This window comes from Thermomyces lanuginosus (assembly GCF_041956635.1).
Source record: "Thermomyces lanuginosus strain ATCC 200065 unplaced genomic scaffold VTN49scaffold_42, whole genome shotgun sequence".
NCBI classification, from domain to species: Eukaryota; Fungi; Ascomycota; class Eurotiomycetes; order Eurotiales; family Trichocomaceae; genus Thermomyces; species Thermomyces lanuginosus.
The window spans coordinates 588,861-612,585 of record NW_027192376.1 but is presented as its reverse complement, the minus strand read 5'-3'; the positions used below and the strand labels follow the sequence as shown (position 1 = coordinate 612,585).

General features: G+C 52.1%; 9 protein-coding genes across 9 annotated transcripts; 2 read left to right on the top strand and 7 right to left on the bottom strand.

Annotated features, from left to right (window-relative positions):
* Nucleotides 1–85: 85 nt before the first annotated feature.
* Nucleotides 86–1,815, top strand: VTN49DRAFT_6952 (uncharacterized protein; the record flags this gene model as incomplete). Its single annotated transcript, XM_069415167.1, has 4 exons — nucleotides 86–211; nucleotides 266–303; nucleotides 354–742; nucleotides 800–1,815. The coding sequence occupies 4 exons, from the start codon at nucleotides 86–88 to the stop codon at nucleotides 1,813–1,815; spliced, it is 1,569 nt and encodes a 522-aa protein (XP_069264992.1).
* Nucleotides 1,816–2,338: 523 nt separating this feature from the next.
* VTN49DRAFT_6951 (uncharacterized protein) lies at nucleotides 2,339–3,289 on the bottom strand (the record flags this gene model as incomplete). Its single annotated transcript, XM_069415166.1, has 1 exon — nucleotides 2,339–3,289. The coding sequence occupies one exon, from the start codon at nucleotides 3,287–3,289 to the stop codon at nucleotides 2,339–2,341; it is 951 nt and encodes a 316-aa protein (XP_069264991.1).
* A 1,647-nt stretch (nucleotides 3,290–4,936) lies between these two features.
* Nucleotides 4,937–5,430, bottom strand: VTN49DRAFT_6950 (uncharacterized protein; the record flags this gene model as incomplete). The annotated part of the gene is made up of 2 exons (XM_069415165.1): nucleotides 4,937–5,157; nucleotides 5,268–5,430. The coding sequence occupies 2 exons, from the start codon at nucleotides 5,428–5,430 to the stop codon at nucleotides 4,937–4,939; spliced, it is 384 nt and encodes a 127-aa protein (XP_069264990.1).
* A 1,169-nt stretch (nucleotides 5,431–6,599) lies between these two features.
* VTN49DRAFT_6949 (uncharacterized protein) lies at nucleotides 6,600–7,148 on the bottom strand (the record flags this gene model as incomplete). The annotated part of the gene is made up of 2 exons (XM_069415163.1): nucleotides 6,600–6,856; nucleotides 6,932–7,148. 2 exons carry the CDS (start codon nucleotides 7,146–7,148, stop codon nucleotides 6,600–6,602), a joined length of 474 nt encoding a protein of 157 aa, XP_069264989.1.
* A 1,695-nt stretch (nucleotides 7,149–8,843) lies between these two features.
* VTN49DRAFT_6948 (uncharacterized protein) lies at nucleotides 8,844–15,380 on the bottom strand (the record flags this gene model as incomplete). The annotated part of the gene is made up of 1 exon (XM_069415162.1): nucleotides 8,844–15,380. One exon carries the CDS (start codon nucleotides 15,378–15,380, stop codon nucleotides 8,844–8,846), a length of 6,537 nt encoding a protein of 2,178 aa, XP_069264988.1.
* A 341-nt stretch (nucleotides 15,381–15,721) lies between these two features.
* On the top strand, nucleotides 15,722–16,249 carry VTN49DRAFT_6947 (uncharacterized protein; the record flags this gene model as incomplete). Its single annotated transcript, XM_069415161.1, has 3 exons — nucleotides 15,722–15,782; nucleotides 15,836–15,905; nucleotides 15,973–16,249. The coding sequence occupies 3 exons, from the start codon at nucleotides 15,722–15,724 to the stop codon at nucleotides 16,247–16,249; spliced, it is 408 nt and encodes a 135-aa protein (XP_069264987.1).
* Nucleotides 16,250–17,084: 835 nt separating this feature from the next.
* VTN49DRAFT_6946 (uncharacterized protein) lies at nucleotides 17,085–18,815 on the bottom strand (the record flags this gene model as incomplete). The annotated part of the gene is made up of 2 exons (XM_069415160.1): nucleotides 17,085–18,657; nucleotides 18,715–18,815. The coding sequence occupies 2 exons, from the start codon at nucleotides 18,813–18,815 to the stop codon at nucleotides 17,085–17,087; spliced, it is 1,674 nt and encodes a 557-aa protein (XP_069264986.1).
* Nucleotides 18,816–19,622: 807 nt separating this feature from the next.
* VTN49DRAFT_6945 (uncharacterized protein) lies at nucleotides 19,623–20,748 on the bottom strand (the record flags this gene model as incomplete). The annotated part of the gene is made up of 3 exons (XM_069415159.1): nucleotides 19,623–19,901; nucleotides 19,967–20,073; nucleotides 20,127–20,748. The coding sequence occupies 3 exons, from the start codon at nucleotides 20,746–20,748 to the stop codon at nucleotides 19,623–19,625; spliced, it is 1,008 nt and encodes a 335-aa protein (XP_069264985.1).
* A 252-nt stretch (nucleotides 20,749–21,000) lies between these two features.
* VTN49DRAFT_6944 (uncharacterized protein) lies at nucleotides 21,001–23,249 on the bottom strand (the record flags this gene model as incomplete). The annotated part of the gene is made up of 6 exons (XM_069415158.1): nucleotides 21,001–21,227; nucleotides 21,281–21,462; nucleotides 21,993–22,164; nucleotides 22,227–22,624; nucleotides 22,691–23,085; nucleotides 23,157–23,249. The coding sequence occupies 6 exons, from the start codon at nucleotides 23,247–23,249 to the stop codon at nucleotides 21,001–21,003; spliced, it is 1,467 nt and encodes a 488-aa protein (XP_069264984.1).
* Nucleotides 23,250–23,725: the final 476 nt, after the last annotated feature.

The window sequence follows — 23,725 nt, the reverse complement described above, 5'->3', positions numbered from 1 at the left end:
AACCAGGCATCAGCTTCTCCATCGACCGTCACCTTTCCGCCTTCGCTCTACAAGATACAGAACTGTTAAAACCTCTCCGGCCTTCATGGCCAAGTTTCCCCATGTGGGTATCGTAGGCGCCGGCATATCCGGGTTGAGATGTGCAGATATTCTACTGCAAAATGGCGCGAAGGTCACCATCCTGGAGGCTAGAGACAGGATAGGCGGCAGGGTAAGTAGGCGGTTTGCCGTGGTTCGCCACGCGCCCATGCTAACCAAACAGTAGATAGCGCAAATCGACGTAGGGGGCCGTTTGTTCGACTTGTAAAGCACCCCTCAGGCGTCAGCAGACAGCCGTGGCTAATGCCATACAGGGGCGCTAACTGGATACATGGGACCGAAGACAACCCGATATACGAACTCAGTGTCGTCACCCAGACGACAACGTACGACCCCGATGGTCGTTCCCTGATGTTCGATCCCACCGGAAAGCAAGTGGATGAAGCCACGGCTGCTAAGATATCAGAATGGATGTGGACAATGGTCGACGAAGGGTTCGAATATAGCACCAACTACAAAGACGTGATCCCGGCGAGCAGGAGTCTGTTTGACTTTTTCCGGGAGAGACTCGAAACCGCGAATCTGACACCATATGAGAAAAATGCTTGCCTAAACTACTGTAAACTGTGGGGAGCTTACATTGGCGAGCCTGTTGAGAGGCAGAGTCTGAAATTTTTTCATTTGGAAGAATGCATCGAAGGCAGTAAGTGCAAATACTGGAAGTCAATGGTTGAAATGCAGTGTGCTGATTGCTCAATAGCAAACTTGTTTGTAGCATCAACCTATAAAGATATCCTGGACCACATTTCCAGGCCAGCACGGCAACATGCGGATATCAGATTGAACGAACCTGTGATCAAAATCGAGAGCGGCGATAGGAAATCGGGTGAACGTAAACCCATCACGGTAACCACGTCAAACAATCGAATATACCAATTTGACGAACTCGTGGTTACATGCCCACTGGGCTGGTTGAAACGGAACAAATCGGTATTTCAGCCACAGCTTCCGCCGCAGCTCTCGTCAGCTATCGACCATCTGTCATATGGAAGACTCGAAAAGATCTATGTGAACTTCCCTCGGGCGTTCTGGCACGTGGATCAGCGTGCGAATGGAAAGACTGCTGCCTCCGAGGGGGCCCCGACCTTCACGCAGTTCATGCAACCATCCTATGTTGAGAACCCAGCAGGAGATGCCAGCTGGCACGTTGATTGTGTCTCCATGTCTGTGCTTCCAGGCCCGTGCGCACATCCCACCTTGCTTTTCTATATCTACGGACCGTGCGCAGAACACGTCGTGTCACGTATCAAGGATCTCGACGAGACGTCCAAAGAGTATCACGACTTCCTGAGCGGTTTCCTTCAGCCATTCTATTCCAAATTGCCCGGATACGACGCCTCCTCGGCCGACTGCAAGCCATTCGCCGTCCGCGCATCAAAGTGGCAAGCCGACCCGTATGCGGGAAACGGCTCCTACACAAACTTCCAAGTCGGACTCGAGTCCGGAGATAAAGACATCGAGTCTCTGAGGCTGGGCATCGGACCCAGTCGCGGAGTCTGGTTTGCCGGCGAGCATACCGCACCATTCGTTGGCCTGGGCACCACAACCGGGGCATACTGGAGCGGAGAACGCGCTGCGGACCAGATCTGCGATGTGTACAATTTGGGACGCCTTGGGATGGGCGAGCGTCGGGATGACTCGCTGCCAACGGGCAATGGGTTACTGCTCCGGGAACTTAAGAACGGACACTTGGAGCCCGTATCTGCTGTCAAATAGATAGACAGCTGGCGATCGAGAGTGGCTGGGAGTGTCATCTACCATATACTGAATCTCTCGGTCTATATTGAATGACAGATTGCATTCAGAGCCTAGTATCTGCCGGCAAACACTACAGGACAAGCTCATTGGTAACAGCAACTCTGTTGCTAATCCACGACTATCTCTCGAGCTCAACTCTAGAGTGCTAAAATCATCTCAAGCCAACCAGCCACTCCCATACCATGAAACACCTATAACCGTGAACATCAAACACCAGTCCGATCCGTTTGCGCCGCAAACACAAAACACCATGAAGTAGGCCCATGACTAAGACAGAAACAAGAAAAGAAAGCATGATGCAAGGATTCTCCTGCCGTAGCATAGAATGGGTATCAGTTGAAACATGGGAAAACGGGAAGGAAAAAAAAAAAAAAAAAAAAAAAAGACACGTATCATACAATCCTCAAATTTCTCGAGGATGTTTCTGGAAGTCAGAAGTACCAGCCAAGTCGCCCGGCCGGCCGGGGCCATCCATTCTAGGTCAGTCTTCCCAAATCGTCTCCAGGTCGAGATCTTGCCGTCGCTCAGCACCGCAGACACTCCACCGTTTCCGCTGCTTATCCAGCCGGCTGCCGTAGCCCCCTCGGAGACCCGAGGAAGGGGACAAGTCCCAATTGTTGCGCCGACGCATGCTCTCCATATCCGCCCTGTCGGCCGCCATCTTGAGCCTCGCGATCTGGTCGTCTTCGACGGCGGCGGCTTCAGCATCCGGGATGTCTGGGATTGTTTCTAATGATGATATGCTGGGGCTGCGGGACCGAAAGCTAGTCGGGGTGGATGGCATAGAGGAGATCGAGGATGCTGCGCCCGGGAAGGGTTCATTGAACCTGGAGGAGGTCGTCACTGGGGATGACTGCGCAGAGGAAGAGGAATCGCTGATCGGATGATTGAAGCTGGTCTGGATGGGATGGACATACTGCCGGCGATTACCAGCACGGCAGCGTAGAGCCGGCGATGACCCCCCGCACCGAGTCTCAGACTCTGCCCCGTAGGAACTACTCGAAGATGATCGCGGCTCTGCCGCTTCAGAGATGGGCTGAGATATCCGCAGAGCCCGCAGGCCTAGGAGTGTCTGGTTCTCGGCAATGCTCTCCTGGGGATGCGCAGCACGGTCCATGGGACTGACGGGTCGTCCCAAATCACCAGGGTAGATATAGCGTCCTCGCGAATCCAGTCCGGGAGAGGAATGCGCCCTTGTCATAGAATGAGAGGAAGTGGTAGCGACAGAACGGGACCGTACGTGACCCCCCCGAGGGAGGGGGGGTTCACTTTCTGACGCAGACAACGGATGCGACGGCAGCGGGGAAATTGGCAAATCTACCTTGCGTCCCATGTCCCTGGAAATGCCAGGCTGTCGCTGTGAAGTGGGAGACCGCGATGGACTAGAGGAATACCGGATCCGGTCAGGAGAGGAGATGGGGCTGGAGGTCATGGTGCCTGGAAGGGTCGTAGAGACCACGATGTCATTCTGATTTCAGGGCAAGAATCCACCAACACAGCGCTACCAACAAACCGGCACACACCGGCGGGGGCCCACGGTCAATCGATGACCGACGACGAAGAGACTGATCAAGACAGCATCTCCTTGGAGGAGATGGGGGGGATGTTTATATTTATTTAATAAAATCAAACCTACAAAGTGTATTGGAGTGTTTGGGGAAATGATCGAGGATTCATTGGACGGGCGGATTCTGTTTGACGACGAGCGCAGGGCGCCGCGCGGGCCAATCACATGCCGGTTTTTTGCGTGTCACATGTCCCGGCCTTCCTCCGACTGTCCAACCAGAGTCGGACTTTCGCCGTCAAGCGACTCATTCGACTGACGTCAAAGCACCTTCTGCCTCGACCGGGGAAACAGGCGGACCATAGACAAGAACGCATCGCTAGAATGGAATCGAAGCTTCCAGCCCTTTTCCGGCATGCTGGCTCAGAGTGGATGCGCTGGACGGAGCGGGTCAGGCCAAGTGGCCTGATTTCTTCGCGGATCTGCCGGACTAGGAAGCCGAATTTACGACTCCGCATGGAGGGCAAGCCTTTGCCTCCATTCTGGCTGCTTGGACTTTGATCGAAGAAATTTCTACGAAATTTAACCGAATGCATGTGCGCAGGAGGAAAAGGTGGTGCAACAAATGCGACGCCTGCCGCGAATTTCAAGCTAGAGGATGTGGATTGTGAAGAATTTCAGAAGCACCAGTCAGGTCTCTTCCTCAACACTCAGCACGATCTCAGGGGATCCAAATCCAACTCTGCGAACGGGGGCCAGCAAAACCACTCAGAATATGCCCTTGGATAGAGAGCATGTATACATCCATATTGCCGACAAAACAGGGCCGAGAGACTCCAGACAAGATCTGTGGCAACTGGTCAGTGGGGCAACACGCCGCTGTGCAGGAAATATTTTCACGTTCCTGGCCACGACGGACGGAGGAGGGTACTTTCTAATTAGCTTCTGCTGGATACAAACTGCGCAGCTCCTTGCCACCGGGCACCAGACCATCGGATAATGTAGCCGTGAACGGTGTGCCGAGAGCTCTCAAGCACACAGGGCCGCAAGGGTAATGCGGATTGGAGGCGAGACTGACCTCGCAGCCCCAAGACCATGGATCGCAAAGACAGCCAAGCATATGTATGATTGCTCAGGTAGGCACTAATTGAACTAAATTCTCAGGATTCTATCACTACTTCCGCCAGGAAGTCAAATTACCGGCACTGGCATTGGCTGCAGAGGAGCTGTTATCGGTCTTCATTGAACTTCGGGTGAAACTCAATGAACTAGCTCCGTCGAGACCGGCGACCGATATCTAAGCTTGGCACGTAAATCCTCTCAGAGTCGCCGGAAGATAGACGTTCCCAGCCGTCTACCCCATGAGCGATCACTGTTTCCGCGGCTCAAACCAGCCTCACCCTCCTCTCTTCCTGCTATGGTTGCGGAACTAGCAGAAAAGAGATCAAAAAGTGGCAACGGTGACCGGGGACTAGCTGCCCCGTGTGCTCCGTCGAGGTTGAAGAGTGATCAGTCAAGCTAATGCCTCATTCAACTTGATATTCACATCTTCAAGGTCTGGACGGCACTGGGCACTCAGACGTCACGATTGTACCAAATTTGCCCTTGGTTTGCAACATCAGGAGCCATCTGGCAGCCCTCCTGCGCGTAAACCTGCCCATATAGGTAGTCACTGATGTCGTAGTAGGTCCGACAGCCAATATTGATTCCCAAAGGGAACGCGTATGCCCGCTCGCCATCGAAGGTGAATCTGACAGCGCCACGGTCCTCGCCGTCAGAATTCATGCTCCATTGAACTAGGGGCGAGCAAGTCTCGACGATTTGAGAGGCGATTTGCACCGTCTGTTTGTAGGGGTGAGTTTTTATAGTTGGTCTCCTCATAGAAATCAAGGGAGTGAAGGCATACTGAAGCCCTTGCAGGTCTTGGTCTCATGGTCAACTCGCCCAATGACTGGTGAGCGCAGAGTGCATAGGGCACCATAGTCGACCTCACAATCGTTGAACTGGACATGGCAGTTGTCGCCGTCGGCCACGAGTTCCATCCATCCGCCGGGCGGCTCGGCGGCCATGACGGAGGCCGTCAAGAAGAGGGCGACAGCAACCACGGTCAAAAAGAACCTCATAATAATTACTGGTCCATTATGCAGTTGCAATTTCCTGAAAAATATCCCCGGGAGGATTCCTCACGGATGTCTCGCAGACGAATCGCGGGATATCAGCAAAGGAAAAGCGACTGCTTGATAGCCTTCGGAAGACTGAGGACCTAAAATAGAAGCGTTTCTGACCAGAACCCTATAGAGCGATTTAATACCTATCATAAGCTCCAACGTTGAGGCTCCGGGAAACATCCTCGCAGGTTAGAAGTTTACCAGCAGCCGAAACTTGAATCCTCGTATATATAGAAGCTGCTTCATCTAGTCTATTCAACATCTCTCACACTGGCTCACAGGCTCACAGGCTCACATCCCTGCATTTTGAAGGACTGAGAGGGGAGTTTTACCTAGTCCAATCCCGACTGTCGGGGAAATATGATCGTCTCAGCCCTATCCTTAGCGGTTACTGCCAGGTCAAGTGGATCACGACCGTAGTCCGGAGATGGATAAGAAACTGTAAATCTTTAAATCAAGTCAAGGATCAAAGCTTGGCTCGAACATCAGATCTGTTGGGCCAGATAGTGCCACTCCATCTTGTTGCAGGCAGTTGTATGCTACTTTAATCAGAGAGAACTCATTCTCGCAATGAAGTGTGATGTGTGTGCGTAAGATAGATGGGGCGGCATAAGGGAGACGCGAGGCGAAATCTCGATGATTCGGGATTGGTATGAAGTTCGGGAGATCTTGATTGCGAACACTGATCGGAGAACATCAGATAAAACCCGGTGCAAATCGCAGAGGACTCGCTCAGTCATGGGAACTTTCCTTGAAGTGTCAGCAAAAGGCTCGAAAGTGAATTTTGCTGTTTTGTTATATGTTATCTAGTAAACAGAATAGAAGATCAAGGGTGATGAAGGTGACTGAAGATTAGCTGTTCTGCACACCACGTATTCCGTAGAAAAGAGTAATATGATTATCAAGAAAGTGACCGAATGATAACTAAATACAGGGAACTATCGAATGAAGAATGGCGATAAATGTTCGGCATCGCCCAAATCTGCAACTTCCCGGCGTGGGCATCATTATCGCTGCCGAGTGTCAGTTGTTTAGCTGTTTGCGGATCTCCGACGCACGACGCTTACGAGTTAACGCTTGTACCAGAACTGCCCGGACTGATTGGACACCCTAGGAGCCATTTCGCAACCCTCTTGCATATAGATATCAGAGTCCCCCGGCTTATCGGTGTCGAAGTAGGTTCGGCAGCCGATGTTGACACCCAACGGGAATGCAAGTATTGGTTCCCCGAACATGGCAAATCTGACGGCGCCTTTGTACTTGCCCTTGAAGGCCATCCGGAATTCAGACCTGCAAGTCATGACCAGGTCGGATTCGGCAGTGCCGTCTGTTGGTTACAAGTGTGAGTACTTCTTGCCATGTCTGCCTGTACGGGGTTCTCGCGGGGCCCCAGTTGACATACAGAGACTCTTGCAAGTATTGGTTTTATGGTCAACTCGTCCAATGGCGGGAGAGAGCAGAGTGCACTTGCCACCGCCGTCCTCGTACTCGTGGAATTGGATGTGGCAGTTCTCACCAAGCGCCACGAGCTCAATATATCCACCGGGGGGTGTTTGGTTGGCCATGACGGAGGCCAGCAGGGAGAGAGTGAGGGCAATGATGGTCAGAAACCACCTCATGATTATCGCTTGAGTTGACAACAAAGGACGCAAATGTGAGGTTCAACTTCCTAACGAGCGACGGATGTTGTAAAGAGCGACTGATGTTTTTAATGAGCGACTGGTGTTCTCCAGAAAAAGATCGTGAGTCAACAAGAAGAAATCGACTGCTTTATATAAGTCATAAGGAGACAGAAACTTCCAATAGCGATGCGTTCCCGGCCACCAGGTTACTGGTAATAGCTTTATTGTCCCATTTTTTTCCTATCGATCGGTTAGGTATCTTACGCTGGTGTGGACCCGACGATTCGATGATTGGATCAATCGAAAGGACATTCAGGATGGACAGTACCAATTGCCACTACTTTGGTCCTGAATTTAATATCCTAGGGTCTCGAAAACCATTATTAGCACTTCCTCTAAACAACAGCCTATCTACGCGTACAGAGCCCCTCGCACATCATGACCGTGATGATCTACTTCCCTCCTCCGTACAGGGATTATGTATTGCGATAGGCCCAGCCGAGATATTGCACAGCGGGAGGTTCGGTACGAGGTATAAGTAAGCTATGATAATTCTCGTGGCATCTGTCCTCTGAGAGATTCCAGTCAGCTTTTTTCTGCTCTATTCTGGGGCGAATTAGGAGTGATACTGCATTAGGGCTAGCATCCATGCCAAGCTCTGCCAAGACCATGACTTTCTCCCGGCTTAGCAAATACGGCAAGACGTGTTAATCTTGTCAAGGCTTGGCTCTGCGCCAGCCGCAAGCCCAGGATCCACCATTCCACGCTGTTCAGGTCTTCCGGAACCTTCAGTCTGTTATTGGCCATTGGGACAATCTTCCGTTCAACGTTTGAACCACTGTGTAGGGGCCATTTTCTTCCATTGCGGAATAGAGTCAATGGGAACATGGCCTTCTCCCGAGGCCGATTATGGTTTCGAAACATATTAACCTCCCGCTTGCCCCTGCATAACAGTAGTGACAACACAATCCCCGCAGTCAACCCACCCTAACATGGAAGCTTCTGTCTGATTGGTACCTCCCTCTCGGTATGAGCCCTTGGTTTCATGAAAATCACACCTAATTGCCAGAATATGTTATGGATTATGGACATGAACTCTAATAAATTCGTAGAGAACCTTAGTCCCAGACGCCCAGGAATCACACATCGAGTAGCCGACGCTGCTCGATGCAAGTGTTGAGCGCTAGCACTCAAGCTTTGTCAACGCTTCCAGGACCTTCTTCTACTGTAGAGTAGTGACTGGGTTGACAGGCAAGGCACAGACTCCACTTTGTTCTGATGCCCCTCGGCCGAGATCAGCTGGTAGTTGGTTACGCATATATTGCGACTTTTAGCGAACTAGCCGAGGGAGAATCGGAGTATGGTCAGGAGGGTCGAGCGAGCACAAGAACTCGGCGACTACAGAATCTGTTTGCTTATTAATACGAGTCGGATAGGGTGGAATCAATCAATTGACAATGTCGATTTCTGGCCCTCTACGGTACCGTACCTGAATTCCACCGGTAGGCTACGTGCATTACAGACGCCATGACACAGGATTTAGTACCCTAGGCTGAGACTGGCGGGTGCTGTGCTCAGACCTTGTACTCTTTCACGATTCCCTCGTGCATACATAGGCTGCCTCCAATTCACAACTTCTCCAATGGAAGACGAGCTATTTACAATGCTTCATTCCAAATTATTCCTAGATCATCATAAATCATATCCTGCCGTATCATCCACCTCGCCTATGCCCGGCATGAAGCGTGGCGGTGCAGACTGTACCTCCTCATCGAAGATGTCAAAGTAGCGAACTCGGGCCAGAAAGAGCTCCGCCGCAGAGAGAAATGCATGAGTTGCAGCTCTCAAATCGCTCGCCTCCCGTGACCGGGCAATCTCGGCCTCAATCTCCTTGGATTGCTGTCCACGCTGGATATAGTACTGTCCCCCATGTTTCGTCCAGCTGGTCCGAAGCCATGTCCGTAATTCTCGCGTCGCGAAATCCCGTGCCTCCTCGAATCCAACCGGCCTTTCCATCTCGCCGATAGGCTGTGTTGACAAATTAGAAATCCCAGCGCTGGCATCCGGATCAACCGCCCTCGCAGGTGCCAGCAATGTTGTCAACACAAACATTGTATGGCGGCGGAATCTGTCCAGCTGCGCCAGCACCTGGTCATGAATGGCCAAAGCCCGTTTCATATACGAGACAACAGGCATAGCAGAAATAATGGCATCGAGAAATGACTTCAATGTCACTAGCGTAGGGGGCTCCTCGAGAAAGCCGGAATGGTCAATGACAATCCGGGTTGCGTCGCAGATAGAGGCAAATATTGTGAGAAACGAACGGTTCAGGCTATCCGTGCACAAGCGGTCTGTGACGTCCAAGTCATAGAATAGCTCCGCGAAGCTTCGCGAGATTGTCTCCAAAACTGGCCATGACGGGATCCATGCGGCTGCATTGCTGAAGCAACATTCGATGTACGCCGGAAAAACACATTGCAACAAGAACGAGCGCAGTGTTGGTTTCGTTGCAAGTCCGCTCTCATAAGTGTCAGTCATGCATTCGTACAGCTGATTGATCAGATAACTCTGTTGACCGTCCACAGCTGCTCGTTCCGAGACACTCTGCAGGAACACAACCAGTTGCTTGGCTACCTTGCTGGCGGGTAGTCGGAGGCCGTAGCTCTTCAGCCTGGCCACGATATATGTCGGGTCATCCGCTGGCAGAGGGAAAGACGTGGGATCCATGAAGAAACCATCCAACGGACAGATGTTCTGCGTGTGTTGCTGCAGGAATCCAACCACTCGATGGACAAAGTCAACATACGCGCCCTGAGCAGAGCCGCCTGATTGGCCGAGCTCCAGATAGTTGGCTTTCATTGATGCCATCAGTGTTTGGAGCATGTCTCGATACTCGGCACGGGTGGAATTCAAGTCCCTCGAACCGTAATCCTCCAGCTCCTGGACGTGTTCTCGCATATTTGAGAAGAGGCTCGACAGAAGTGACAGTCGGCGTTCGCTGAAGTCCGCAAAACTTATATGATAGCGATCGTCCTTCTTATCTCGGTAGAATGGCAGGTTTCTCAGCAGTGGCACATCCGAACACTCATTGAGTAATGCTTCGGTAAATCGGTGTTGGAACTTCAGCATCGATGCCCGATCCACCAGGCTTGAAAGCCACATACAAAGAACCTGAACCCGGCAAACGGCATAAAACTGCTGGTCCTTCTCAATGCACATTGCCAGGAAAATTGGAGTGAACTTCCGAGTCTGCGAAGTGTCTCGAAGGGACCTCCATGAGTACGGCTCGTACAGACCGATGTAGTTGTCCCAGTGGTGCAATCCGTGCCTGACGAGAGTCCGAGCAACCGAAGACCAGCAGTCGACCGCCGTAGACAATACATTGTCCTCCGGAGAACTATCTTCGCCGAAACTGTCGCACATGAAGCGCCATAAAGTCGGATGGATGGCATCGCGCACGTATTCCGCTGCTGTCTGAGATCTGGGCTCTTCTTGTTCATCGAGGTGCATGAGTTCGGACCAATCGATTTGATCATTGAACCCTTGACTATCATCTTCGACAGCCGAAGGGCCATAGGCTGAAGAAATGGTGTCTTTTTGGAGAAAAGATAACACAACTTCGAGGGTTTCCCGCACAATCCCATTGATGCGGGGCTGTTTAGGGTCAAAAAGACTCAGCAAAGTCTTCAGAGGGAGACCTGTAATAAGAAACTTTGCCCGATCAAACGTCCCTACAGCTTCGATGGCACGCGTCATACCAGCCAGAGCAGAGCTGATCAACGATTCAATGCGCCGTTGATTTTGATTGATTGTCGTCTCGACAAGATGTTTGGAGAGCTGCACATTACTCGACATATGCCCTTCAACCTCGGTTCTTGCCAGTGAATGCTGCCGCACCATCTGAGAAACAAAGTACTCATGCCAGTCCACAAAGGCTGTCAGCCCAGATATATCCTCTTGTGCGGAGATCTTGAACTGCACAAGGCGGCTCCACGCACGGAGGCTTAGGCTGCAAGTTTCCTGGTGGGAATTTGCAGGGTCGACAAGATCACGGATGGTTTGAACGCGAGGACGACAGTCTTCCGGAACTGCCCAATAAAGGGTGCAAAGCAGGTCGTGATGATTCCGTAAGGCATCCAAGTCTTCATGACGGAGCGGTTTTTCCTTTGGGTAGAGGCGTCCGTGATTTGGAAGAAGGCGGTAGGCAATGTTTCTTATCTTCTTCGAATTGTACATATCTGAAAGATACTTCAAGCCGCTTGCAACAATTTTCAAGAAGATATGAAAGCAGGAATCACCAGCTTGAACGTCCACTTGAGGGTTGCTATCAAGCTTGTCAAGGAAAGAGGGTGACCCGAAGCTCTCCTCGTTCTCGAGATTGTAGAGAGTCCTCTTCGCAAAGAAATCGTAAAGTGTCTCGAGGATGACTTTGCAGTCACGCCAGCCCCAGTAAGTCAGCAAGTGGAAGCATCGGTGGTACAGTGATCTGTAATAGTTGATATAGAGAACGGACGGTGTAGATGGCTCTTTGTCGTAAGCGTCGAAAGCCTTCGACACAAGACATTTTACTGCAGGCCAATTATCCCAAGTGGACTGGAATCTCAAACCGCCCTGTGCAATGCCAAAACGGGTAAACTCGTTCAATGGAAGCACGACAAATATCATGTCCCAGCCGTCTTCCAGTGTCTGCACGTCCGATATGGCAGATAAGTCGCCGAATCTACTTGAGAACAGATCTCGAAACCAACGCTTGCCATCATCGAATGCCTGTAGGACGTGGTAGAGGATGACGTAGGCTTCGACTACCGGATGGTCATCGCGAATGCCCAGCTCGCGCCGCTCCTGATTTTTGTTTTCTTTGAGAAACGCGCGGATTTCCGCTCGACCGCGCTGGCTGGTTATCAAGCTGAAGAGAAAGTTGGAAGATTTCTTGACGGCTGAAACCGAATCTTCCCAGCAGGAAGACCTTATTAGATCATGAGCCGCGATTTGGCGAGCCTGATTGGCAAACACCAAGTCAAGACTGGCAAGCTTCAGGCAGTACCTCCAGTTGCTATCGTTTTGGGGCTCAAGCAAGGCTAGGTGATCTGTCAGTTGTGACCCGAGATTCACCGCGCGACTGACAAATGACTTCCTGTCAATCGGGTCCGCAAAAGTGAGCCCGTCACTGATGTACTTGACAATAGATGCAAGATCGCCCGTAGCATTTTCGGCCGTCAAGGCGCCGTGATTATCAGTTGCAGAAACCCTCGGTGAATTGACGATATCTCCAAACACCGTGCCTAGGTCGGATGATACTGAATCATTCCAAGCTCCCCAGCGGAAATCTCGACCATGTAGGCGGACCAGACTGAATCCAATCATCTGGTCAAGGTTCCTTCGCGTGACTTCCAACGAGCGGGAGAAATCTCCGCTTCCCAGGAAAGTCGACTCATGAAAGAATGTTCCCACACCCAGTGGGTGAACATTGAAATCTATCGGGAACGATCTCACACGGTTCAGACCTCGCAAACAAGGCTCTTGGGCACTTTCGACGTATGTGACCGACGCTTCTTGAGGGACTTCAGAAACAATGATCGGTGACTGATCGGTGTCGCCCACATCTACCCTGGTCGGTGGTCGCTTCTTCACCAATTTCTTCTGTCTAATCCCGTTCCTTCGTTCCACGGAGGGATCGGCCTCAGTTGCCAATGGCTCTGTGGATTGGGCACCCGGGCGAGGCCGGGGAGCTGTGTGTAGGTCTGACAGAAAACGCTGCAGAGTTAAAGGAGTCTGGTTGCTCGTTTGGCGCTGCGCCCGGTTCAGAGCTGCCAGCGATCTTCTGAGCGACAAAGTCGACTGGGCTGCCTCTGAGCTGACCGCATCTGGCTCCGCTGGCCTTAGAGCATTGCGCCTTAGGGATGATATGGCAAAGGAACGAGGAATGATCCATTTATTAGAGCGTTTCCGCGACGCAGGCGGCTGTGCGGACGAAGTTTCCTGCTCCAAGTCAATGACCTGGTTCGATTCTAGGTCACGATTTGGCAACGGCTCCATCTGGCCCGACTTTGCTGATCTCGTCTCTGCCGTTTGTGAATGGTTACGAATGTCCGTTGGGTGCACCGAAGGAGTGATTGAGCGCCTAGTTTGGAGAGATGCAAGATTCAGGCGTCGTTGTCGAGGCCTTTTTTGACCAGACGGCTTCACATTGGCTTGCCGTATCGTACCGGCCTTCCAGTCACGTAATACTCGATTCGTTTCCTCAGTATCATCTCGATTGTCCAGTCTGAAAACTTTGCGGTCCGGGCGTTTCCGTCCAAGATCGCGCCTCGAGCGAGCCGCCCTCGCAGCAACCCTCAGAAACTGTGGTTGGCTATCACGAGCACCGCTGGCTACATCCGGAGCATCCAAGATCCCTAGAGTGACCGCTCGGGATTTGCTTGCCGGCTGACGTCGTTGCCGTGGCAAACTGTCAGTTATTCGAGTCTGGCGTTTCGGCCGAGACGAGCCAGTTTCTGAACGTCTTTGACGACCTGCTGTCGACCGTTTTCTGGTCGCAGTGGAGGTATTTCTCAACGACGGCCACGATTCATCAAGTCGATTGTCTTCTGGGATATCATCGTCGTCGAAATTGAATTGATGCTCGGACACTGTTCGATACGCGAAGGGATTAGACGGCGTCTCGCGGGAAGAATCGTTTTCCGTGTCGGACGATTCTGGGCTGGACGAGATCAGTGACACGTAAGATACCTGTCTTGAACTGGGATGGGAGTTTGTCGTCGTTTTCTCCCTTGGTCTGACAATCCTCCTGGCAACGCCCTTTGCATGCTCTACATCTTTTGCCGCGTGATGATCTCTTGGTCTCCGCGAGGGCCTATCCTGCTTCCCAACCTGCTGCCTAAGATCCAGACGAATCCACGAAGCCGGAAGAACTCCTTTGATTTTGCGTTTCAACTGTTCCAGCTCGCGTTCTGCATTATCTGTATCCTCGTAGTCCGTTTCATCATCCTGCAGCGGTGTATCATGGACAGATGGCGCTCGGACATTCTCCGATCGCTCTGATTGCCGGTCAGACTGACTGTCGACCAGGTCAACAATGTTATCCACATGCTGCGGAGTTGATGTGGAATTCGTGATTGGAGTAATTGGTGGCGGGACGAATCCCCTTGGGAATTTAAAGCCGTCAGGCCGGACAGTAATAGGAAGGGACGGACTCGATGATGGTGTCGGGGATCGAAGATTGATTGAGGGCGATCGTCTTTCTAAGCGTGACAGTCTTGGTGTATTGGTACCTTGCAACGATCGTTGGAAGGAATGTGCTTTCTGAGGCGAGTGAGAAATTCTCCTTCTCTTCAGTCTCCGAGCCTCGCCACCATCGAGAGCCGGGGGCGGCGAGACACGAGGTTCACTCCGGTGTGCTCTAGGCCGGCTTGGGGCATGGTTACGAGGAGAAGACGGAGGAAATCGAAACTCTGCATCTAGGCTGCTAGGAGGGCGATATTCGTCAGACTCTACAGAGCGCTGCCTGTGTCTGCGAGCATGTTCGCCTGAATCGCCCGAGGATATCCGCACTGGTTTTATGCCACTGCTTCTCAGGAGCATTTGGTATTTCGCATCTTCTAGAGCGTAAGGATGAATTTGTATTGGCCGTCTCTCTCTGAGCGACCGTCGCAGCGGTTGCTCCAGCTCTCGCAGTACGTCACTCTGCACATCCGAGGGTGGCGGCATGTTGTTCCTTCCCTCCTCATGCCGCTCAGCCGGCTCCTCTCGGACATCGCTAAGTATTGATGGCGACATCAATCGAGAAGGCGGAGACGACAATGAAGAGAGGCTCTCGTCGTCGATCATCCAGTCATCGTTGTTTGGCGAATCAGCGGATGGCGGCTTCTTGGTCGACTGGTCGATGAGTTGCAGTTCGTCGTCCGATGAGCTTTCCGCGTCCGTGTCATGCCCGCCTCCTGTACTTCGCTGTAAGTCCGAATTGGGGTGTTCTGCACGAGTCTCAGTTTCTCTTTGTGCATCTGGGGGTTCCATGAGCTCATCGTCGGAGACAAGCTCCATGGACTGCGGAGATTGCGCCGGCCCATCTTCACGGTCGGCCTTTGCAGTGTCCTCCTCGATCTCTGGGCTGACATTGTTCCGTTTCTCGAGCGGCGAAGACCAGACTTGGGGATTCTGGGCTGAGAATTGGGAATCGAAGTCCTCCTCATCCGAGTCAGGTACAAAACCACGATCACGCCATGTTTCCATTTGCTCAGAGGGAAGCGTCGCCCATTGCTTTAAATCTCGGGCTGCAGTGATATTCTCAATGATGTCGAGGGAGCATTCTAAGGCATTTTGTGTCGGCCGAAGGGATCCTGATGTTCGTAAAAGCGGTTAAAGTGAAATCCAGTTTGTTGTCGCGTCGCTCCTTCCCGAGACACGCGCCTTCCCCAAACTGTGGCCCTACAATCCATTGAAGACGCGCTAAAACCAAACAGGAAGGAGCAGAGGTCTACGGATGACTTCATCTTGGCCACCACCACCGTCTTTCCTCTCTATTAGAATCCAAGGGAAGCTTCTTGCAAAATGAGATTGACTTCTCTAGCATCATGAGTATAACGCGCAATTTTGTGCCGGCTGTTCTGGCCGTTGGAGCCGGAGTCATGGGAGGTAGGCTGAGAAAGTCCACTGCAATGATCCAGTAGGTACTGACCAAGAAAAAGGCTACTACACTTTCCAACCAGCTTTCAAGCAGCTCCAAATCGAAAAGGAACAACAGAATGCCAACCAACGGTCAGTGTATCTGGTGTACGTTTCATCTTCCGCATCACATCCTGACATGAGACCATTACACTGCCAGGCAAGATGCACTACCCACCAGTAAGCAGACTAAATCGGACGCACCGCCGGATACAAAGGCCTACGCCTCGGCCGGGACTCCTATTCCTCCGATAATGTCGGTGGCCGCAGAGAGTCCCGCCGACGTTACGCCGCGGGAGGTTCCTGCAGACGTCACGCCTCCCAACGCACCCCGAGCATACTGGAAGCGATGGTTGTCATCCTTTGGCAGGACCTCAGAGAAGCTTGCACAACCGTTCCGAGAAGAGCAGCAGAGGTCACCAGAGAAAGAAGAGTAAAGGAGATCAGTCTCTAGACACAAGCAACTCGCGGACATGGCATTAGCTTGCCGGCCTATACAAGCTAGCTGATCAGCTAACTCGCAAGAAGCCTTGAGCGATTGACATAGTATGTACATATTCTCACATGTAGATTGGTAGACAACGGCTTGAAGGTATATTACACATATCATCAAAGATATTTTCAGTTTGAACAGCTTTCCGGAGCCGTCCTTGCAGGATTGATGAGAGTATATCTTGTTTAGCTCGAAGGTATCGAATCGCTCGCAATTGTACGTATTGGTGCTTCTCACTGTCGACAGCAAGAAATAGATTTTCCCGCTTGATGCGTTCCTGCAGGAAAAATATAAGCTGGAAAGGTTTCCATCTAGGCAACTTTACCGCGCATACTTTCGGGTTGTATTTAGGGCTTCAGCGCTGCTCAGTAAGTTTCTGTCCAAGGACCAGCTTTTGAGTTCAATTATTACGAATCATTCGGAATGAATGCCCTCGACGAGAGACAATTTTTTTCACATCCAGCTGAGCATCAACAGGTGGACTATTGGGTGGATCAGTTGTCTACTGCAGTATTGTCGCGCTGGTACAACTCAACGTTCCTACGGCACGGTTGCAAAGTCGTGAATAATAAGGGTGTCTTCTCTGAACTTAGGCGTACATGATAATCGCGGGTTTGTAGGTACCGTCGCCATCCTTATGACCATCCCGATGGCTGGGGTATGACGGTTAAATCTACGACTCATTAACCACAAGCATTCAACTGAACAATACAATAGTAGCAATACAAAAAAGAAAACTTCATTTCACTAATAACAAGGTCGATCGAAGACAAGCATCATCAGTTAGCAGGGTTCGTATCAGCGCCTTCGAAACCCAAAAGCGCATTCCATGTCTCAGCGGTACTCCGATCTCTCGTGCCCAGGGCCTCAATCTGCGCCTTGGCGGCCTCGCAGGCATCGATGGCCGCCTGGTTCGCCTCGCAGACGTTGACCAGCTGGTCACAGATTCGGTTGGTGATGATGTTGGGGTTGAGGGCCTCCTGCTGACCTTCGGCGACGAGGGGATCGATCGCCTGGAAGGTGAACTCGTCCGCCGGACGGCCGTTCAAACCACCGACGAACTTCATCGTCGGAACGCAGAGGCCAAAGTCCAGGCCATCAATCGACGACTGCTCGACGGCCCCATTGTTGTTGCTATTGTTGTCGTTGTTGTTAACGTTGTTGTTGTTGTCGTTCATGGCCTGGGTATGTGCCGCGTTCGCACCTTGGGTCGGGCTCACGCTTTGGGCCTGGGCCGCATCCGTCTGAGCAGCTTCGACCACGGTGGTAGTCACAGTGGTTGTCACAGTGATGAATCCCGAGGAAGCACCACTAATGGTAAAGAAACCGGCAGCAGCAGAAGAGGAACCCACGGCAGCGGAAGAGGACTCCACAGCGGCGGAAGTGGTTTGCACAGCAGCAGCAGAGGCATCCACTGCAGCAGAAGAGGTTTCCACTGCGACGGAAGAGGAATCCACGGCAGCGGCGGTGGTGGTAGCGGCAGCGGCATCGGCAGCGGCAGCATCTTGAACGGCAGTGGCCTCAGGATCGGAAACCCCGGTAGTGAAAGCCGCCGCACCAAGGTCAACAGCGCCAGTGCCAATGATCTGGCCGTCGCCCTGATCATTCTGGCCTTGGTTCTGTCCCTGACCGCGGCCACGTCCACGACCACGGCCACGGCCACGGCCGCGTCCGCGCCCGCCTCCGAGTCCGAAGAAGAACCCTTGGCCGCGTCCCGAACCTCGAACCAGTGGATGGCGCCCTCTACGACCTCCCTGGTTCATATCGTTTCCTTGGTTTTGGTCCTGGCTCAGGTCCTGGTTCTGGTTCTGGTCGCTCTGGTTGTTCTGATCATTCTGGTTGTTCTGGTTGTTCTGATCGGCCTGGTTGTTCTGATCGTTCTGGTTCTGATCCTGGTTCTGGCCTTGCGCTTGCTGGTTGTTCCCGCCATTGACATTGCCGGTAGAGCCATCCAGACCGGTGGTGGTGAAATTGGAGAATCCGTTGGCAATCATAACATCCGCAACACTCATGCCATCAGCGTTGAACGGTTGAGTGCGGCTACGGTTCGAGTTCGCGTTCTCAATCTCGGAGCCGACGACGGCGGGATCAACGAGCGGGACGATACCGCGCAGAATGGGGTTGCTGGGGAGGCTGGGCTCCGAGCAGATGTTGGGCACATTGGTCGCGAAGGGATTGAAGTTCTGCTCGGCAGCAACGACCTCAATGGCCGCCTGAACAGCATCTTCTCCGGTTCCCAGCTGCTCGAGGATCTGATCTGCGAGCTGGAGCTTCGCGCACGGGTTGGCGTTGGCAAGCAGAACACCGGGGACTTGGCCGGCCAGCGTAGCAGCTTGGCCAGGTTCACCACCCCTGCAGACAAGTTAGCATTCAGCAATATCCTCTTTCTTGTACAATGGGAGGACATACGATGTCACTGCCTGCACGGCAGGGACAGGGATTTGCTCCCGGCCAAAGCGAGCCTGCGCCAGGCCAGCGAGCAGAACAAGGCTCGAGGCACGTCGATACATTGTCTCGATCTCAAGGAAAGAAAGAAAAGAAGGATTTTTCAAACGAAAGTACTGCTGTACTGTAGAGTGATACAATCACAGCAGAACCAATTGCGTCCAGCGCAATCAGGAATACAGGGGCAAAGAAACAAAACGTAAAAAGAGAAAGTAGAGCCCTGCTCTGATCAGATCGCCCAGCAATCGGTGATCGTAGAAATTGTTTCCCATTGTTCTTGAGAGAACTTATATACAGGTCTCTATTGCCAGCCAAGACGATGCATAATATTGGGTGGGACACCCGGTCAGGTCGATCGGGAGCTGGTGGTGTGAAGATCGCAGGGGACCGCAGGGGAAAACAGCCACCCCAGAATCAACCTGCGACAAGTGCATTATGTAAGACTTCTGTTTCTGAAGACAGTAAAAACAGAAATTGTTTGTGTTTTGCGATGCAAGACGACTAGACGGAGTGGTGCGGCAAAGGGTCTAGAGTTGGGGGTGTGGACAGGCGTGACAATAGGCGTTTGGGGGTCAGGGCTAGGGCTAACATCTGATACAGTTGCTCCAACACTACTAATGCATGATGTTTTGTTGCTGATGATGCAAAATTTGCTCCATCCTAGAACTTGTGGCTCATCATTAACATATTCGGCGATCGAATTGACAATCCTTTCCCAATTGCCAGTTGCCACACCTATTCCATGCCGTGATCATCCAAGTTCGAACAATACAAAGTGGACACAAAACACATTGCGCCTCCCGGTAAACTCCTCAAGACACCCCGAATACTGTACAAACAGGACCAAGATGGAAACCCGACATTAGATCACATCATTGTACCTCCTGAACAAGCTGCCCATTATTCCCATTCCCATTTTCCTTCCCTGCAGACAATTGAGTGAACACGCGCACGGTCGGATTGCCAACCAACTCCTCTGGCACTGCCACCCGGCAGCCATCCCGGTTGCTCACCCAACGAATCATGGTTGGATTCGGTCGCTCGGGCTCCTGCGGAACGTCCGGTGTATTCTCTGCCCCGGTTTCGGCGGCCTCTGCCTTGGTCCGTCGCTTCGGTGCCTGTTTTTTGAGGAGACGATTGATGGTGTCCATCTGTCATCGGCGGTATGTTAGACCACGATCAAACGATAGAATGATCTACCAGCAGAGCACATTACCTTTTCCTCTTCATTGCGCTTTTCGCTGAGATTCTTTCTTCGCCTTGCCATCTCGGCTCGGCGCATGGCGCGCTCCTCCGCCGTAAGGTGTTTCTTTACTTGTGGTTCTAGTTTCGGGTCAACAAACATGATCCGCTATCAGTCAGATATCGAAACGCACCCATGGGGAGCTGTAGAAAATCATTCCCCAGTGACCCTCGTTGTCGTTTCGTAAGCTTCTTGTAGTCCGGAGTGCTGGCGCGACTGCCCTCGGCCGACGCCCCGAGCTCATCGGCCTCGTCTTCCTCGTCCTCTTCGTCCTCGTCGCCCTCGCCCTCACCTGACTCGTCCTCCTGGAGCATACTCTCGTCCTGCTCCCCTTCGACGTCTGAGTCGAGGGCTGAAAGCTCATCATCGTCATCCTCATCGTCTTCTTCCTCCGCAAGAGTCATTTCCTTCTCCTCGACGCTTTTTGCCTGTTTTCTTTTCGAAGACGTCGTTTGGCTGTTGGTTTTTCTCTGCACCGCTGGCTGGGGTGAGGCATCATCCATGTCTACGTCACCATCGGCATCCAACTCGTCATCGTCCTCTTCCCCCGGCGCGTCCGAGTCCACCACCTCCTCTTCCTCCTCTTCCACGAGATCGTCCTCTTCGCTGCTATCGGCTTCAATGACCCTCTTCTTGGCGCGGCTATTTCGTGAATTGCTGCTCACACCAGAGTTGGTGTTCTGAGTACGTCGCCCGGAGCTTGTCGCCCCTCGCTCGCCTGCGTTGGTGACTTCGCGCAACTTGCTGGACGGCATTTTTACAGTTACACGGATCGATTTCCTCGACTTGCCAGCAGGGGTAGACGAAGACCGAGATACGGTCACTGACGTCGTCGCAGCCGCGGCGATTCCCCGGGTTACTCGGTCGGACCTTGCCATGAGATGATTAGCAGGTGATTGGGCAGGGCGTGAACGTAACAGACGTCCTTGGGAGGCCATGTTTACTGCAGGGCATGTATGTAGGAACGCAGTGTAGGAGGGGAAACAAGCGATCGATGATGGAATTAATCAAGCAGGTGGGATGGTCGTAGAGGCGTGCATTTCCCAGCTGGTGTATTCCTGTTTGAACATGAACGCTAGCAGACAAAGAATCCAGCTATTTGCCGGCCCTGCAGCTGGGTGGTATGGGAGTCTTGACCCCTGCTCGAGCCGGGCACCGCCTCTACCAAACCGTGCTTTGGATTGAACGTTTCCTTGGGAAAGGCCAGAGGGGGAGGGTTCAGGGAGGGGATACGCTGCCAAGATGGCGCCGAGTGGAAGGCTTGCAGGACACACAGCAGTCACATACCTGGAGCGTGAAGGACAAGATTAAGCTCACGGCCACTGGTCTCAGCGTGGGCTGCAACGGGCTCTGATTGCGATCCGACGAGACTGAGAGCTTTGGGCTGTGGTAATTGGAGCTGTCTGAAAAGGGCAGGCGGTAAGTGTCGACGAGTCATTGACTCGGTATCGTACTTGTTCTCTTCGTAACTACGGGCAGTCAGTACTACCCACCTGTACCCTAAAGTATTCCAAATTCTCACTACGCTAAAAAGCCGGTGATTTCATTCTCAACACGAACTTGCGTTCATGGTTGTTTCAAAGACTGGGCAAGGATAGGCCGCTCGAGAAGGAAGCGGTTTCATAACAGTGAGGAGTCCTAGAAACAGAAAATCATGTACTTGTACCTCTTGTGTAGGTACTCTGTGGGAGCCTCAATATTTCATATTCCTAATGGGTGAGAAAGTGTAGATTGGTTCAGGGAATGAACAATTCCCTGATTAGCGGATTTGAGTCGTCAAGGTCATAGTATTCGTCCCAATTCGTGGCCTCTTCCGGGAGTGGTGGGACTGGGACGAAGTTTGGATTGAAGAACCAGAGCTGAACGCCATGATCGCCGGTCAGGCAAAGGACTTTCACGGTCGCTGAATGAAACTATGGAATCTTCGGCGGAGTTGACCCAGAGGTTTCGCCGGGAGGACATCCCGTAAACGCGAAACGGCGCTTTTTTGTTCACATGCCGTGTTACTGTGCGCGTGGCGGCGTTGTAGATGGCGAGATGGGCAGCCCCCTTGGTACAGCGGTAAGCCAGGTATGGAGTCAGATAGGTAGTATTCTCCGCGGAGAAATTGTTGTGAATAAATGCCGAGGGGATCCATCGGACGTTGAGCTGGTCGACAGCATGGTCGTATTCTAGGTGAATTGCGGCGAGCACGGTCTCTGAGTAGACCTGGACTACAGTTTTATGGCCGAACGTGCGACAGGGCATGCGGTTATATTCGGGGTGAAGTTGCCGCAATCATGCGGCATTTGTAGGTGGAAGATTTTCTTCTCGCGCAGTTGGCCCGTTGATATCGTCCATTTGCTCTGTTGCACCTCTGGCGGCTGCTTCTCCCAGTTGATCTCGAATAACACCAGGAGGTTCTCAGACGTATTCACGTGGTACAGACTGAGACTTGAGAAGGTACCTATCTTTTGAAAATGATTCGAACTCAGATCCCAAACGCAGACAGGGTCATCTCTCCTTGGGAATACAGGCACGATAACCAGCTTGTCCTCGACGAGCGAGTACAGGGCAGGAAAAGCAAGGTCTTGGTCGAGTTTCTTTTTTGTCTGAATATCCCATGCTGACAGACGAAGTAGAGTATTAAGCCTGTTCGTCAAATCAAACGTCAGAAGACCACCAGCTGACTAGAAATGTCTGCTTCCACATGCCCACCATTCCCGTTCAAAGACTATAACTACATAGCGATTAGATACTTTGACACGATGAACGTATTCCCCTTCGTTATCGGCCCATTCCGATCCCTCTCCAGTCTCGAGATCCAACGTGCCGACTTTGTTGCTGAATGGACGTTCGTAGCACAGCCGGCGTGAATGGCATATGACCCGACTGGGCACTGCAGCCCAACGTTTCGGCCAAGGGAGGAATATCTTCTTAACAGGGAGGGCATGCTGCAGACAATGTCGCCATCGGAAATAGTTCATCGCATCAGCAATTGCTGCATCCGTAGTAACGCCTTCCTGATCCAGGCCCAGAAACCAGAGGGTTTCCCGCAAAACAGTCCTGATGATTGTATCGCCCGAGAATAAAACGCGCCACCGTTTGGAGACCTAGGCCATGTCAGAACTCGTCGGGGTACTTGCTCAAACATCAAATTGAGCAACACAATATGAGTACGCACTCTCTGGGCCCGGACAATATCTTCCGGGTCCAGGTACTGGGCGACCTGAACTAGGATTTCGAGAGGTAGCGAGCTGAGAATATCGTACATCATGATGTTTCCTAACACAAGGGAGATGCCGGTGTAGAAGGTTTCATCACTTCATACTAGGCTGTTGGGCTCTCTATAGGGAAAACCTCGCTGGGCAGCAGCAGCTGAGGTCCCTACTATGTCAAACCGCTCGTTACGGTAATATACGGCTAAACGTGATGAGCATTACAATACGTAACAGTATAATGATACATGGCGTCAGCAACATGTTTTACATCGGTACAAGTAGTGATCCTGGCATGCCGTGTAGCGGCGACTTAGGTTGAGTGTCTCGCTCACCATCTCCGAACAGCAGCTGCAAATCGTTCCCACCACCACACACATTGAGTCTTACCCAGATTTCTGAACGACACAGTGAGACCGAATTGTCCAATGCCCTTCGTAGCCTCTATCATCCGCGATACTGCTGTCAAGGTAGCGCTGTGATTGTTCACATAGCCATGGAGTACTTCTGTGACTCCTTGTCGATCAATGATGCA